Source organism: Vombatus ursinus, unplaced genomic scaffold (genome assembly GCF_900497805.2).
Source record: "Vombatus ursinus unplaced genomic scaffold, bare-nosed wombat genome assembly UNPS02014945.1, whole genome shotgun sequence".
Lineage (NCBI taxonomy): Eukaryota > Metazoa > Chordata > Mammalia > Diprotodontia > Vombatidae > Vombatus > Vombatus ursinus.
In genome coordinates, this window is record NW_020954723.1 from 2856563 (window position 1) to 2872211 (window position 15649).

The 15649-nt window shown below is 41.1% G+C and overlaps 1 protein-coding gene across 8 annotated transcripts in view; it reads right to left on the minus strand.

Moving 5' to 3' along the window:
- Positions 1-1343: 1343 nt before the first annotated feature.
- Positions 1344-15649, minus strand: part of LOC114030102 (sodium/calcium exchanger 3) — a 216225-nt gene continuing 201919 nt past the window's right edge. For 6 of the 8 annotated variants that reach the window (XM_027844795.1, XM_027844792.1, XM_027844794.1 and 3 more), the window contains 4 exons: positions 9222-9346; positions 8402-8501; positions 5828-6103; positions 1344-4229 (listed from right to left, as the gene is read on the minus strand). In XM_027844795.1, the coding sequence (XP_027700596.1) occupies positions 3853-4229; positions 5828-6103; positions 8402-8501; positions 9222-9346 (878 nt within the window). In that variant the 3' untranslated portion in view covers positions 1344-3852. The remainder of the gene's footprint in view (positions 4230-5827; positions 6104-8401; positions 8502-9221; positions 9347-15649) is intronic. The other 2 variants (XM_027844798.1, XM_027844796.1) reach the window with 1 other exon arrangement.

Consider the following 15649-nt stretch of genomic DNA (forward strand, 5'->3'; position numbering starts at 1 on the left):
GAAGGGGCCTTAGAGATCATTTACTTCAATCACTTCATTTGCAGATAAGAAAATTTGGGCCCAGTGAGGGGATATAACTTACCCAGGCCACACAGAGAGTGGTCCAGGCAGGACCAGAACTCAGTTCTATTTACTCTTAGTAGAGTGACTTTTCTATTACACCATACTGCCTCTCCCTGAGATACAAAATGCCTGACTCTAATAAAATCTGAAAGGCTCCCTGACAACTTTTGCCTTTAAATTCATTCTTCTTCCTGCTAATGATTCTTCATCCAATAGCCATTTTGCCCTTTGTCATCCTAGAGCCGGAGAAGATGAGGATGGGGAGTCTGACAATATAAGCAGAAAAACAACCAGATTTCTCAAAAGGATGGAGCAGGACTTCCCAGGCCCACTCTGTCTTTCCTTCCCCTTTCTGCCCATGAGACCTAATTGTAAATGCTTCTCTGATGAGATGCATGGTTATGGGGAGCCAAGAGAGTCTGGGAAAAGTTCTGTAACAACAGATTCAATATGTAGCACAGTGCCTGGAACACAGTAAGTGCTTACATCCATGATTGAACCATGATAGCACGTTCAACACAACTCTTAGATTTTCTGGAGGTCACTCCAATAGGGAACATTTCCCCTGCTCACCTCTCTGCCCACACACCCAGCACACAGTATTAGATGTCTTACTAGACTGTTTGCTCCTAGAGGACAGACTGTGTCTTATGCTGTTTGTATCTTCAGTAGCCTACCAGTTGGCCTTCCTCTCTCCATTCTCTTCCCACTCCAGTCCATACTACTCTCAGCTATCAAAGTGATCTTTTTACAGGTCTGACCATGTCTTTCTTTCTCTCACCCCAATTCAGTAAACTCCAATGACTCCTTACTACCCACAGGAACAAATATAAAATCCTCTATTTTAGCTTTTAAAGGCTTTCATAACTTGACCCCTTCTACAAGTCCGGTCTTCTTACACCTTCCTTCTTTCCAGATATTCATCTCCTATTTGTCATACACACACACACACACACACACACACACCCCATGTATATGATAAATTTGTACATAATTGTTTGCATGTTGTCTCCTCCATTGGACTGTGAGATACTTGAGAGCAGCATCTGGGGTTTTTTTTGTTTATTTTAGGTTTTTGGGGGGGGTGCTTTCTTTGTATCCCCAGTGCTTAGCACAGTGCCTGGCACATGGTAGGCATTTAATGAATGCTTGTTGACTTCACTTTTTGACATCTCTATGGTACTCTACACACAGGGAAATACAAACAATATATCCTGAGTTGAATTGAGTTGAACATCCAGATAACCTGATAATTATCCAAACAAAGGGTAGAAGTTAAATCAGGTCCCATATGGATTTTATAATTTCTCTTCTTTGCTGTTCAACTGGCTAAACAGTGTTATAGGTTTGCATCTGACAAATGTAAATTAAGAAATACACATGCCCACCTTGCACAAGTGAGTCACTTTCAAGTGTTTGTTGATGTTGCTTGATTCCATCTCCTTTGCAAATCCCAGATGTTAACTTGAATTCAGTTTTACTGTATAAATACACCAAGTTTGTCTTTGTGATTTTCTGATACTGACCTTAACAATCCCATCATAGGCATGTTCTATAGGACATACCAACTTGGAATGAAATTTAGTGTATTTGAATGTGTTTGTGAAGGAGAGAGAATTATGTGTCCTTGGGTTATGAAAAAGATTCACTTTTCTCCATTTGAGATTAGTCCTCACAACCTTTTACATTCCTTCCCATGACAAAAGACTCCTTCCTACCTCCCTTTTCCTTCTGCAAGAATTGTTGCTCCAGCCTTTGCTACCCTGCAATTTCTTCAGTTCTAGTCTGGCCCTACTGGAGCTTCCTCTGCCAGTGCTAGCCTGTCTTTTTGAAATAAAATCTGACACAAATAGCATCATTGGAAGCACACTTCACCATAAATGACATTTTCATCTCAATTACATTGAGAAGAGGACCCAAAATGGCATTCTGGCCTTTTGCAGGTAAGAAAAGCAAGGATAAGTGGCATGTATTTTTAAAGAGATAGAGTATAGCTTTTATTTTTTTAACCACCCCAAAATTTCCAATGGTGACTGTCAATAGACCTTATGACATGAGCACTTTTTTTCTTTAAAAATGGGTTTAAAATTAAATGAGTACTTTTTGCTCTTTTCACTTTTTTACTCTTAAAAAATGTACTTATGTCAATGAAGAAACCTGAAGAATTGCGGCAGTTTTATGGTGATTATGTGTGTGTATTTTTAAAGACAAGACATCTCAAACCTTGTCAAGATCTGAACAACATGAAGTGTCATTCCCCAAACTAGGACCTCAGAAAATTATGATCACAGAAAAATAACTCAGGTACAGATGGAAAAATATCTTCATGAAATTTTGAAAAAATGAGAGCCCATTAAGAGATATCTGGCCAACATATCCCACCTTGGTGAGTTACAAGAACTGCACAGAACTCGGGGTTCATCTCTCAAAGGCATAGAGAAATTAGAGTAGCAGATGGAAGGAGTCTTTCTTACTCCCAGCTTCTCTCAAATTCATGTGACTTTAAGAAATTTGGTGAACTCTAGCACAATGATACTCTAGGTGGTAGGATCATGGAGAAGTCAACATTTCTCAAAAGCACCAAATGGTGAGAACACCAAATAGCTGATACGTTTTTGTTTTGCCTTAAAGAAAATCTTGATATATTCACATGCCTCTCATCCTACCTCAAAAAACAAATCAAAGAAGATCAAGAAGTCACACATCACACCTTCCTCTGCCAGGTCTTTTCTATCTTGTGCCTTACGTTCCTATCACTTCCCCAGAGTAAATCCACATTCAGATAGTTCTTCATAAAATACCATGGTCATGAAGGAACTGATAGACATATAAAAGCTGTATTCAAAATGCAACAACAGGGGCAGGAAACACAAAGATTTTTGTTCTGTTTTAAGGTTTTTTTTTCCTTTTTCGAAGCTCTAATGTTCGATTTTTCTCCCAAAAAATGTATGAGTGTGGCTATATATGTTTGTGTGTGTATTTGTTCGCGTACACGCACATATATCTTTTCACATTAAGTATATCAGTCCTATAAAAGACTCTGAGGGGAAGAAAGGAAACAGGGACAGAATCATAATGGATGTCCCTTAGAGAGTGAAATTGTTTGTGGCTGAAAAATTCACACTTTTCTTTATACAACAGCCCAGTGTTGCTCCATTTCACCTTTGTCACGGATGTCAGGAGGAAAAGACTAAACAATGAGGTAAACCTGACACCAAATAATAATAATAATAATAACAATAATAATGATACAAATTAGAAAAAGAGGCCAAGTCAAATGATTGTGATCTGATTTGCCTCCAAAGCTGTCAGCCAGATGTGAAAACATTGTGTGTGTGAGAGAGAGACAGACAGAGAGAGAGAGAGAGAGAGAGAGAGAGAGATATCCAGTTGAGACCCACAAGAGAAATCCCAACCCTGAGAACGTGAAACAACCAAATACAATGGAGCTGAAAAGCAGTAAGAAGATGGGCGTGATCCTCTGCTATGAAGGCTGGGACTGTGGGTAGGAAGGAGGTGGAAGTTGATTTTGTTGCTATTGTTGGCTTGTATTTAAATACTTGATAATTTGTGGCTTCTTTTGTCTTTCTGTTTGACTGGTTACAACTTTCCCCTTCATGTTGTCCATTAGTCCCAGGGCCTAGACTGGGGGAGATTCAAGCAGAAGATGGTGTTCCAGTGACATGGATGTCTGTCTGGTGCTTTCTCTCCTCAGCCAAACATCCTGGTGGTCACTGGAGGGGGGTGGTGAGGCTGAGAGCTTCCTTGGATCCACCGGCCCTCAGCTGCTCAGAACCCTTTGATGTAACAGTAGGCTTCCAGTGTGGCAAAGAGAATGTACAGGAGCCACAAGGTCACGAAGAGCAAAGTTGTGGCCAGCCTGCAGCCCCGAGGGCCACCCAACTCCCCACCAAGGTGGGGTCGTCTCCTGTATAGGAGGACGCTGATGCAGACAAAAGCAAAGATGGTGAACAGGGTGACAGAGAAGGCCAGGGTGCCCGCTGAGACGTGGAATTCCTGTCCTTTCAGGGCCCAGTAGATGGCAGCCACTGACCAGGCCAGGCCAATGCCCAGGAAGACATTAACCGCATTGCTACCCGTGACATTGCCTATGGAGGCATCTGCATATACATCCTGGATGGCGGCTGCTTTGCTGGCAAAGGTGTCTGGAATAGGGAAAAGATGGGGTGGAATAAGTGGGGTGGAAAAAACTGAGTCTTATACGTAGGAATGGCCTACCCCTTGGAGGTGAACTTCAAAAGGTGGTATGGTGCAGTGTAGTGAAAATAACAATGTGTTAGGAATTAGGAGACTCAGTTCAAGTCCTGGCTTTCATGGTCATTAGCTATGTGAATTTGGACAAATCACTTAACATCTCTAGGCCTCAATTTCCTCATCTAGAAAATGAGAGGGTTGGATTAAATTACCTCTAAGGTCATTTAAGGTCCTTTATTTCTCAAATCTGTGATCGTATGTATGACTTAAAGCCTGGGGCCATTTTAAAAATTCATTTTTACATTCCAACACTTGCTGGTCTACTTTAGCCTGTGATCCTGATTTTGACCCAAACCAGCTGGATGACCTTTGTTTGACAAGCCAGCTCAGTTCCCTGGGCCTCAGTTTGTTTATCTGTAAAATGAGGGGGCATCTATGATTCTGCGATTGACCCGATGATGTGCACTTTGGACATTTATCCAGCATGGGGTATTCTAGGACTGCGGAGTCTGTCCAGTGATTGGACAAGATGATCTCTTGAGTCTTCTAGCTCTAAAACCCTATTGTTTTTCAGGATCTGCTCTGTGGTGATCCTTGAACTCTAGGTGTCAGGGAGCTAACAAAGGTAGATGATTAGAGGTTGAGTCCTAAGGTGCGGTCGGCTCCATGGGATGGTCTAAACTAGACCAGGTTGAGTTATTTGGGATCACTGAGAGACAAGAAGGAGTCTATAACGCTTGACTGCATATGCTCTTTGAGAATAGGTGTCATGTTTTACAAGCAGCTAGGTGGCAAAGAGGATAGAGCTCCAGGCCTAGAGTCAAGAAGACCCAAGTTCAAAATCGGCCTTAGAAGCTGTGTGATCCTGGCCAAGTGTCTTATATTCCTTGTCCCTCAGTAATTGTAAAATTAGGATGATGACAGTATCTACCTCCTAGAGTTGTTGTGAGGATCAAATGAGATAATATTTGTAAAGTTCCTGGCATACAGTAGGTGCTTAATAAATGCTTATTTCCTTCCTCCCTATACCCTGTAATTAATTTTTGTAGTGCAGCAAAAGGATGGGGCTGATAACAATAAAATTTTGTATTCAGAAAGCACTTTGTATGCATTATGTTGTTGGATCCTCACACAATCACTGTGATGTAAGTAGAATTAGCCCCATTTTACAAATGAGCAAACTGAGGCTTAGAGGGAGTTGAATGACTTGATGAAAGTCATCCAAGAGGTTTTCTGGCTTTAAGTCCTAAAGGGCCTTCAAGGGATCAACCTCTTCATATTTAAGGATATCCTGAGTTTGGGCCATTTTAGGCAGGATTCTGAGGGAACGGGGCATGGTATGCGTAAAGTTCCCATTTCCTCACCGTAAAGCATTGTGCAAGATTGTTGGCTAATAAGCCTAAGAGAAACTGTTGAGAACCACTGGCCCAAGCCCTAAAATGACTGTTTTTGCTGAGGAGCAGGGATAAGTATAGCATCATACATGAGTCACATAGCATTTTCTCCCCACCAACCCCATCTTCTCAGCATCCTCTTCCCATACTCTCACCTGGGACGGAGGTGCCAAAGGCCACAAAAACAACGGCTGTGACGGAGTCCTTGAGGCCAATGGTGCAGCCAAAGTGGGAAGCCAGGTCACCAATGATGGCGGTGAGCATACCAATGATGAGGATTGAAACCACAAAGCAGGCCCAGCCATGGCAGTACTCTGTGGGGGGCACACAGGCAAATAGCACCTTCCAGAAGACGGTGAGGAAGTGCATGACATAGTCAAAGCAGGAAGGCAGCCTCTCCTCACCTGATTCATCCTCATCCTCATCTCCTGCTGGAATCAAGAAAAATGGGAGCAGGTAAAGTGTACAGAAGATCATATTTTCCACTCCTTATTCCTTCTAAATCCAGCTAACTAGCAGAGAATTTATATTCCTCTGTGTGCATGTGTGTATGCATGCATGTGCATGTGAGCATGTGTGAGCACATGTTGGCATTTAGACCTTTTCCCAAAGGGAGCAGGAAGAGAGTCCTGCAGACCCAAGAAACTGCTCCTTTAAATAGGCTATACCACAACAGACTGATATTGCTATCTCTTGGCCAATCTCAAACAGAATTTAGGTCAGAGGCTGAGATGAAGTGGTGTAGGAGGAACTGCATTTACTTCTCTACTGTAATGAAACACATGATACCAAACTGATCATAAAACCCAGGAATTGGTCATCTGTGCTTATGAGATATTAACAGATAACCAGAAAGGACAATTTTAGACACTTAGAAACTGTATCTAATCAGTGCTTCCCCCCCCCAATTTTTTTCTACTTTTTGAGGATGTCATAGTAGTATCAATAAAATGCAGAGATGATGGGAAAAGCTTTGGCAGCTTTCATCACATCAACGTGGGTCCTCCAGGAAGGAGAAAGAAAGAAAGCAGATGATCTTTCATGGACCAGGATAGATGGGCAAAAAAGAAAGCCAATAGCACTTCTCACTGTCAGGGAAAACAGAGGCATCAAACTTCGGAGGGAATAACCATTGCTGTTTTAAAAGGAGGAGGAAGAGTTCATAGGATCATAGATTTAGAACTGGAAAGGATGTGTCATCTAGTGCAATTGCCTCATTTTACTAATGGAGGTATCCTGGATTTGGAGTCAGAGGACCTGGGTTGAAATCCCAGATATTCTACTGACTACACTTACCCTCTCTGTCAAGATGTCCCCAAAACCTAAAGACAAGGCAGGTGGATCCTAATTTGAATAAGCCAAGATTGTCTACTAGGAAAAGACTCTACCTACATACAGTTGGCACATTCACCCTGTGATGGCATAGCGTGCTTGGAGTAGTCTGGGCTTCATAATAGGCAGTGTTTTATGGCAAGAAAATCACCAAGTTCAGTGTCAGAAAGCATGGAGTCCATTTTTTTCTGCATTCTGTGAGTTTTAGAAAATCATATCATCTTTCTGGACCTCAGTTTCCTTATTTGTAAGATGAAGGGATTGGAATAGACCTTCAAGGTTCCCCCCAGCTCTAATAGTCTGTAATTCAATGCTGAATTTTTTTCAAGAGTTCCCTTAAACACCAGAAAATGCATTACTCCTCTATTTTCCTTCCCCTTTGGCCTCTTTTTATCAAGGGACCAAAGCAGTGATCAGAGGGTAACAGAAGGAGAGGATGGATCCTTAGCCATTGATGCTGGAAAGTGGGTCAGCACCAAGTCTTCTCTCCGGGGCTATAACTTTACTCTGACACTGGGACCTGTGGGATATGACCTTGTGGGTTGCTATGGCAATGAAGAGTTCTGAAAGCAGCCATGGCTAGTCAGCAACTCTCTGTTCACCATTTGCTGAGAGACGAACATACTTGTGCTTTGCTGATATCGTAAGGGATAAGGAGAGGGAGAGAGGGAGAGAGGGAGAGAGAGAGAGAGAGAGCGCACACTAGCGCTGTGGTTTTCTACCTCATGGCAGTATTTATGAGTTGTGGTCTACAGCAATGCCATGGGACATCACTAAAGATAGTCCTTTGATCTCAGGCCAACAGTAAAAAAAGTGAAATATCCAGCTTCCAGTTTTGACAGGAGAATGTCTTCTTAAGGAGCTAAAACCACCTTATAATGAAGCTTGACCTCGGAAAGGAGTTGAAGAAATACACAGGTAGAGAATTCTATCACTGTACATGCTGTCAAAATTGGTTGATATGTTGGTTTGTTTTGCTGAATTGCTTTTCTTCTCCTTTTTTATTTTTTATTACAAAGGATGGTTTGCTGGGTAGGAGAGGGGGAAGAGATATATTCAGAAATGAAGGTGATATGAAAACAAAAGATATAAATGAAATTCTTTTAAAAGACACCTCCACAATTTTATTAATTCTCAAAGTTCAGAAGTAAATAGGCAAAGAATGTGTTGCCTCTCTTTTTGCAGAAAGGGGAAACTAATATACAGAGAGGGGTGTTACCATTCACCTGCACAATTGGGAGTAGGATAATGAATCCTGGCATATGGGTATCCTCAGAAATAGGAATTTCCATCTTCTCCTAAGCCATGGACCAATGTTTCTTCTTTCCCCCACTGGCTACCCCTTCTCACCAGTATTGCCCAACCTCCTTGGCATCCATAACTCTAATGCTTCTCACCTGCACTGACAGTGATGGCCTCCATGAACTGATCACGCCAGGAATGTGTCCCCACAACCAGGGCCAGGTTTGTCTTCTTGATTAATTTGTCTACTGTACTCTGTCAAAGAAATAGAAACCTGAAGCCGTGAGGTCAGAATTCTCAGGGCCCACTGAGGAATTCTATGTTATTTGGAATGGTGACAGGGGGCAAGGGGAGCAAGATGAGAGAGTGCTTCATTGCTGGAGGCTGGGGAAATTATGAATGGATTTGTGTAGGCTGAGGACTGAAAAGTATCAAAGGACCCTTCTCTCCTTTTTTTTCTTTCCTCACATTTCCCCAGAAATAATAGTCACAATAACCATTTCTAATAGGACCTGTGCTATTGCAATAAGTTTATACCACCTGAGCTTTAACAATGAAATTGTAATAATGATTATGATGAAATATGATTTAGAACTTAAAGGTACTTTAGAGATCATCTGGTCATAGGATTTTAGCATCACAGGATTTAGCTATGAAAGGGACCACAATGATCACCTTCTTCAGTATGAAGAAAAAGAAACTGAGGCCTTGAGAGGTTAGGAGACCTGCCAGTGGATACAAATGTTAAATAAGTAGCATTTTTATAATCCCTCCTAATTTCTTTAATTTGTCCTCATAACTTCCCCCTTGTGGCAGTGTTATATCCATTTCCCAGACTAGAAAGTTGAGACACAGCACAATTTTAATTCTTTTCCCCTCTTACACAGCCATTTGATGGTGGAACTGGACCTAAACCCCAAATCTCTTGCCTCCCATACCAGCACTCTTTCAATTCAATCTTATGGATGTCCTGACCTTGAATTCATAGGACTCTTCAATGATTACTTCTAATTTGGGGTGCTCGCCCAACACTGGCTTTCCCATCTCTGCTATCCTCTTGGCCTCCTCCTCCTCCATGGATAGCTTCCTGTCGGTCACATCTGCAACAAAACAAAATAAAACCAAGCTTCAGGACACTTTCCCCAGAAGCCTACAATTCAGTGCTTTGGGTAAAAGGAGCAGAGAAAGAACATACATTTCTTATGCATATTAACACCTTTATTACTTAGCACTTTTAGCAAGAAGATCCTGGTCCTTTATAGATATCCTATTAATTTCCACAGAATGATTACTGTCTTATTTTGCATATGGGAAATTCCTCAAGGAATTGAATCACATCCCCAAGTCACTCAATAAGTTACTGACAGGATCAGACATAAATCCCAAATCCTTGCCCAACATCTATCTCCAAGTCATTCTGGCTCCTGTTTTTTTAGATAAGGATGCCTCTAGCTTCCCCTCCACTGACATGCATATTCCGTCATCTTTCATATGGAAAAGTGCAACTGTTGAATGGCTGAACAATAACTTCATGACATAGTCCTGGGTGGAAAGTAAAGAACATTGGACCCAGTAGAAATGCCTGCCATATTGCATAAACAGCTGTTTATAGCGCTTCAGAACTAGGATGGTGCCAATAAAGAGAAGGAGGCAGCTTCCAGGAATATCGGCATTTAAAGAGCATGCCATTCTCACAATAAGGAATCTGGAACATTTCCCAAAAGCTTCATGAGCTTTCATCTAGTGATGCCTCAAACTAACTCCATGGGAGCTAGGCAAAATTTTCTCAAAACAATTCTGATTCTTCAACTCCAATCAGTCTCTTTGCTTCCTCCCAGAGCTCCCCCTGGGAAGTCTAGCATCCTGACTCTGTGGCCAGTAGAGACTGTTCTGGGTTGCAACAGTCAGAGGCTCTTCCCAATTATGCTGGCAAGTCCCTTTTAAGGCAGCTTCAATATGCAGACAGATATATTTTCTGTCTTAAAGAATAAGAAGTGTTTGGCAGTTTATTCTTTCCAGAGCTTAGTTTGACTTAGACACATCTAGTTCCGCATGTGCTCATACAATTAATTCTTTCATTTGGTACCTTAATTACTTCCACACCACATGCTGAGTTTCCTTGGGGATTCCTGTGTTTGAATAGTCTCAAGGTACAGAGATGCCATGAGGCCTTTCCTTTCGTTATAGCTTGATGAATTGGTGTGAGAGGGGGAAAAAAACTAACGTCAGCTCATGTTGGTGTGGGGATCCATTAAAAGGATCAAAAATGAGTGATCCACTGAGGGATTTCCCCAGCATCAAGGACGGCAATAGCTAATGGGAAATCTGAAGAATTAATTTTTAAAAAACTTTAATAGGGAGGTTGGAGCATTAATACCAAGCAGCCTCAGAACTGTCCATGGTGCTGTCTTTCCCTACTAGGTTTAAAATGCAGCCAGACTTTGATTATTCCCAAAAAAAGGTTAGGACTCTTTTATGGGAAATTGTCTTCTTGAATTTCCAGGTGAATTGACAACATTCAAATGTTTTTATTTCCTCTGGCCCCATCATCTGAGCATCTCAACAGCTAATTCCTTTAGACAACAATAGGCTATGCCTAAAGTGTAAATAAACCTGGAAGACAGTCCTTTGGACACACAATAGTGACCTGCCTCCCCTTTAGGGAGTGATTGAAGAGTCCCCTTAGGCTCCTAGGGCCACTCCATCAGATTCCTCAGAAATCAGAGCATGGATTCTGTGTGTGTGTGTGTGTGTGTGTGTGTGTGCGTGTGTGTGTTTTATTGGATGTCACTGTCTCACAAAAGAAGTGTTATACTCTGTCTGGCAGAGATGTGCTATTTTCCCCTAGGTCATATCTGTACATGGGCCACACAGCTCCTTATGCCAACATAATGAGTTCCCTAGTGACATGTCAGTGTCCCTATGTAAGTCTTTGTCTATCTGCCAATCTAGTACTATATCTATTAGGTAGAATATTGATTTACCTATTGACCTATCCACTTCTCTGTGATGGCAATCAGGTTTATTATACAGCTTTCTATATAAATTTCTGTATCTGTTTCTGAATCTCTGTCTAGGACCCTGTACCTTGTATATACTATAGCATCTAGTAAAGAGTTTTATAATATTAAATCTTCCATAATTATTTGCTGATCTACATGTCTCCAAAGCACTACAGATGCTGAGCCTCAGTTTCATCTTCAGTATGGATACTGTAGATTTTTGTTCCTTCCACTGAATTCAAACCCCAACTAGGATTTCTTGAGAGAAAGCTGAGCCAGAAAACAATTATTCTGGTCACTATTATGCACTATGATGTGACTGGAATCCTCCATGATTCAAGGGAAAGTAGGGATTACTGATGACCTGGACAGTCTGCTTGGTGTATGAGCAAAATGTATTAAAATTTGAAGACTAGGAAGGAGAGTTTCAGAGGAGGAAGGGAAGATAAAATAGAGGCTTGAAAAGCATATGAAGAGAGAACAGTTCGTCAAACTTAAAGCAGATGAAGTTATGGGTGATGACTCAAAAACCCTTTCACATGGGAAAAGTAACTACAGAGTATCCCTGGATTTCAGAAGACATCCCTGGGCTTGATTAGACAGTAAAGGCATAGAAAGGTTTAATTTCCATTACCCCACCGGCAGAGGTTGCCCACCCTATAAAAATAGTTATAAAAAAAAAAAAAAAGCTTGAGACTACCCAATGGACTTAAGTCATGCTCCCAAATGATAGATTCCCAAATTCAGAAGCCCATAAAGATGCATTCTTGCGTATAATTTGAGCTTATAGGCAGATGAAAATTGACATCCATGGAGGGTGGGGTTAGAGTAGGAAGTTAATAAGTTTTGGAGAAAAAGCCTTTTCCTCTAATCTGAAATCCTGAAAAAAAATAATTTTAATTAGTGAAAATGTTTGAAGATTTTGGTAGAACTCCATGTGACAGAATTAAACCATGAAAATTATCAGAGAGAAGGGAAAAGTAGGACAAGTAAAGATAAAGCTTCTGTAACCAAATTTATTTCTTCCCTTTTCTTGTCATCTTGCCTTTTTTTCTCTTCTCTTTTCCTTTTCTACCTCTTTTCCTCCCTTCTTTTCAAAGAAATACAGATGGATTTATCCACACCATTAAAAAAGGAACTCACTAAAATAAATGTGTGATCTATATTGACAACCCAGCATTAAGTTTGAAGGGTGGCTTCAGCTACTGAAAAATAATGTAGCACGTGCTAGCAAGAAGACCTTTGTACCTCACACAACTTCAGATGGTTCTTCACTGAAAGGTCTAAAACGATATATATGACATTTTCTTAAAAGGTAATAAAACATCTTCCTACAAAACTACATTTCCTCTTGCCTTGACCCTTTCTGCACTAAGCTATTAGCTGCAGCTCCTCTCTAATACCCAGGGGAAAGGCAATGCTAACTTTTTGCCTTGAGTCTAACTAATACTTCATAGTTGGATCCCACTCACAGAAGCATACCCCAGACTCAGGAACGAATCTCACTGTAAGCCTAAAATTTATTTCAGAATCTCTTTTAAATTAATTTGACTCCTTTCATTAGGGCATTCCAACATTTCTATTTCGAGCCAGGAGAAAAGCTTCAAATATTTCTTTGAGTTTACTTACATATTTCTTGGTATAAGTGGGTATGAAGGTCAATGATGACATTTTCAAGCATTCTAGCAGCTTGGGTCTCAGCACCAAGCAAAGGGTCTTGTACATAGTGGGTGCTTAATAATTGTTTGCTGAATTGAATTGAATTAATGAGATAGAAAATTTCAAAAATCAATAAAGTTCCCAAATTATTACATAACTGACTTTTCTAACTCTGGCTGACAGTTTGGGGTCCCCTCCACCAAAGCCCCTATAGCTTTTGAAACAAAAATATATCCTCAAAATTCATCTTCAAAAGCCTGTTTTCAGGGGCTATACAGCTCAATCTCTCGTTCTCCCATTACCTAATTGAGATATCGGATGAATTAGGACTAGGGAGGAGTCTTGTTCATATGTTCCATTTCCCATCTAAGAGTCAGAAGGTACCAGCTAAATAATAGGCCCAAAGAATTTTACATATGAAAGGGATCTTAGATGTTATAAAAGCCAACCCCTTCTTTATTCATGAATCCTTTCTGCAATGTTCCTGACAAGTGGTTATCCAAACTCTGCTTAAACACTTTCAATGAAGAGAAATTTCTTCCCTCATAAGGCTGGTCATTTCATTTTTGGATATCTCTGTCAGTAAATTCTTATCTTGAGCTAAATCCACCTTCTTCTAACATCCAACCACTGGTCCCACTTTTCCCATCTGGATGCATACAGAATACAGCTAATCCATCTTTCATATGAAAAGCCCTTCAGATATTTGGAAACAGTAGCGATGTTCCTGCCCCCTTCCCCTATAAGTCCATGTAAAAAATGATGCTAAGAATACTACTTCTGATTCAAAACTGTGTAAAATTAGTGAAACGAGGCCTCAAGCCTTTGAAGAACTTGCCAGGGTTAAATATCCTTGACATCCCCAAGTTGACTGCCAAACCTTAGTCCCTGCTATGACACAAGTGTCCCTTAAAAAGGGGCAAAGAGCAGAAACCATCTGACAACTGACAGGAAGAAAAAAGAAGAAAAACAAACCTCTTACCTGGAGACAACAGGAGTGCTATTTGAAAATGGAAACCATACAGGAAAAAGAGAGAAAATGGAAGAGAGTTAATGTCCCATATGGAAACGTTTTTTAAGGTGCCAGAATGAGGAGCGCAGTGCTGTTAGTAGGTGAGAGCTCTGCAGCCACAAGTGAACCTGTGCAGAAGCAGTAGGATGCAATCGAAGCAGATAAAAGGGGTATCCACTAGGCATCCTGGAATTCCAAATTCTCTCTTTTTTTCCATTCCCAATACCTCTGGCAATGGAATAGAGGCCAGGGCTGAATCAGGACTATTGGAAGGCTTAGGCTAGGGGAGGAGAAAGGGTTGGTCATGTGAGACATAAGGGCCTGAGTTCAACAGAACTGAAAAGAGGAAGTAAAGACAAAGCCACCATCAAAAACCAAAGGCAACAGTGCTGGGCTTACCATCAGTGGTGGGTATGATCAGAGACATGAACCCTAACAGCAATCATACATTCTAGCTTGGGAAAATGGAGCTATGATTCTATGTTTTGCCTCATGGAGGAAACTTCCTGCTCAGTCCACAGGATGGCCTCTCAAGTTGTCTGTTGGACCTAAACTGTTATAAACAGCCTCCTAGCTTCTGTCCAGGGAGGAGAAAGAGGTGGTGCAAAGCACTGCATATGTAGTACATGCTACCTTTTACTGTTATTTATTTGTTTTATGTAGATGTAACAGCAGTCTCGGGCAGCTAGGTAGTATAGTGGATAGAGTGCCAGGCCTGGAGTCAGGAAGACTCATCTTCCTGAGTTCAAATCTGGCCTCAGACACTTACTAGCTGTGTGACTCTGGCCAAGTCACTTAAGCTTGTTTGTCTCAGTTTTCTCATGGCAAACCACTCTATTATCTTTGACAAGAAAACCCCACAAGGGGTCATGAAGAGTCAGACAGGACTGAAAAATGACTGAACAACTGAAACAGTTGTCCCTGCAACTATATTGTAAAATCTTTTTGGACAAAGCCCTACTTGTGTTTCAAGACCCAGAACCAACCAATATTTTTGGTGATAGAAGACATTGTAGTTTGATGCTTTACTTCTATGGCATTTCACTATAAGGAATTCAAAGCATTGTTTCTAAAATGCCTCTGAGTTATTGGAAAATAAATAGGGGATTATGAAATTATATTAGAATGAAAGTCCATAGCAATGGAATTCAGGCTTTCTGACTCAAGTTTATTGTTCAATGCCACCAAAGTCACGTGATTTTGCTTTTGGAGAAAAATAAAGCCTGTGAAGAGGAAAAACAGAAGCTGCCTCTTCACTGACTGGGTCCAAACTCTCAGCTAATCAGCCACCCTCCCATGGAAATGACTAACCATAATACATTTAGTATGGTCAGATTTGACAGGTATGGCCCCTCTAGAAAACACCCAGTAGCCCATGGCCCTAACCTTTTATCTGTAACATTCCTCTTAGAAGGAGGTAGACCCCAAGAGCAGTAATCAAAATCAAGATCATAGCACCCCAAGATCACAGCTGACTAGAATTTCACTAAGCTCTGACAGTTGTCTCAATAAATCTGAGTCATGCTGCTCAGCAGCTACTAAGTAGGTCAGAGACATCCAGGTAGAACTGACCCTTAGTGATTCTGAACTCTGGGAGGCTACCACTTTTGGAAGCTGATGCTAGGGAATCCTGGACATCTGTGAGGAACACCAAAGCAGCATCACCAGAGAGAGAGAGAGAGAGAGAGAGAGAGAGAGAGAGAGAGAGAGAGAGAGAGAGAGAGAGAGAG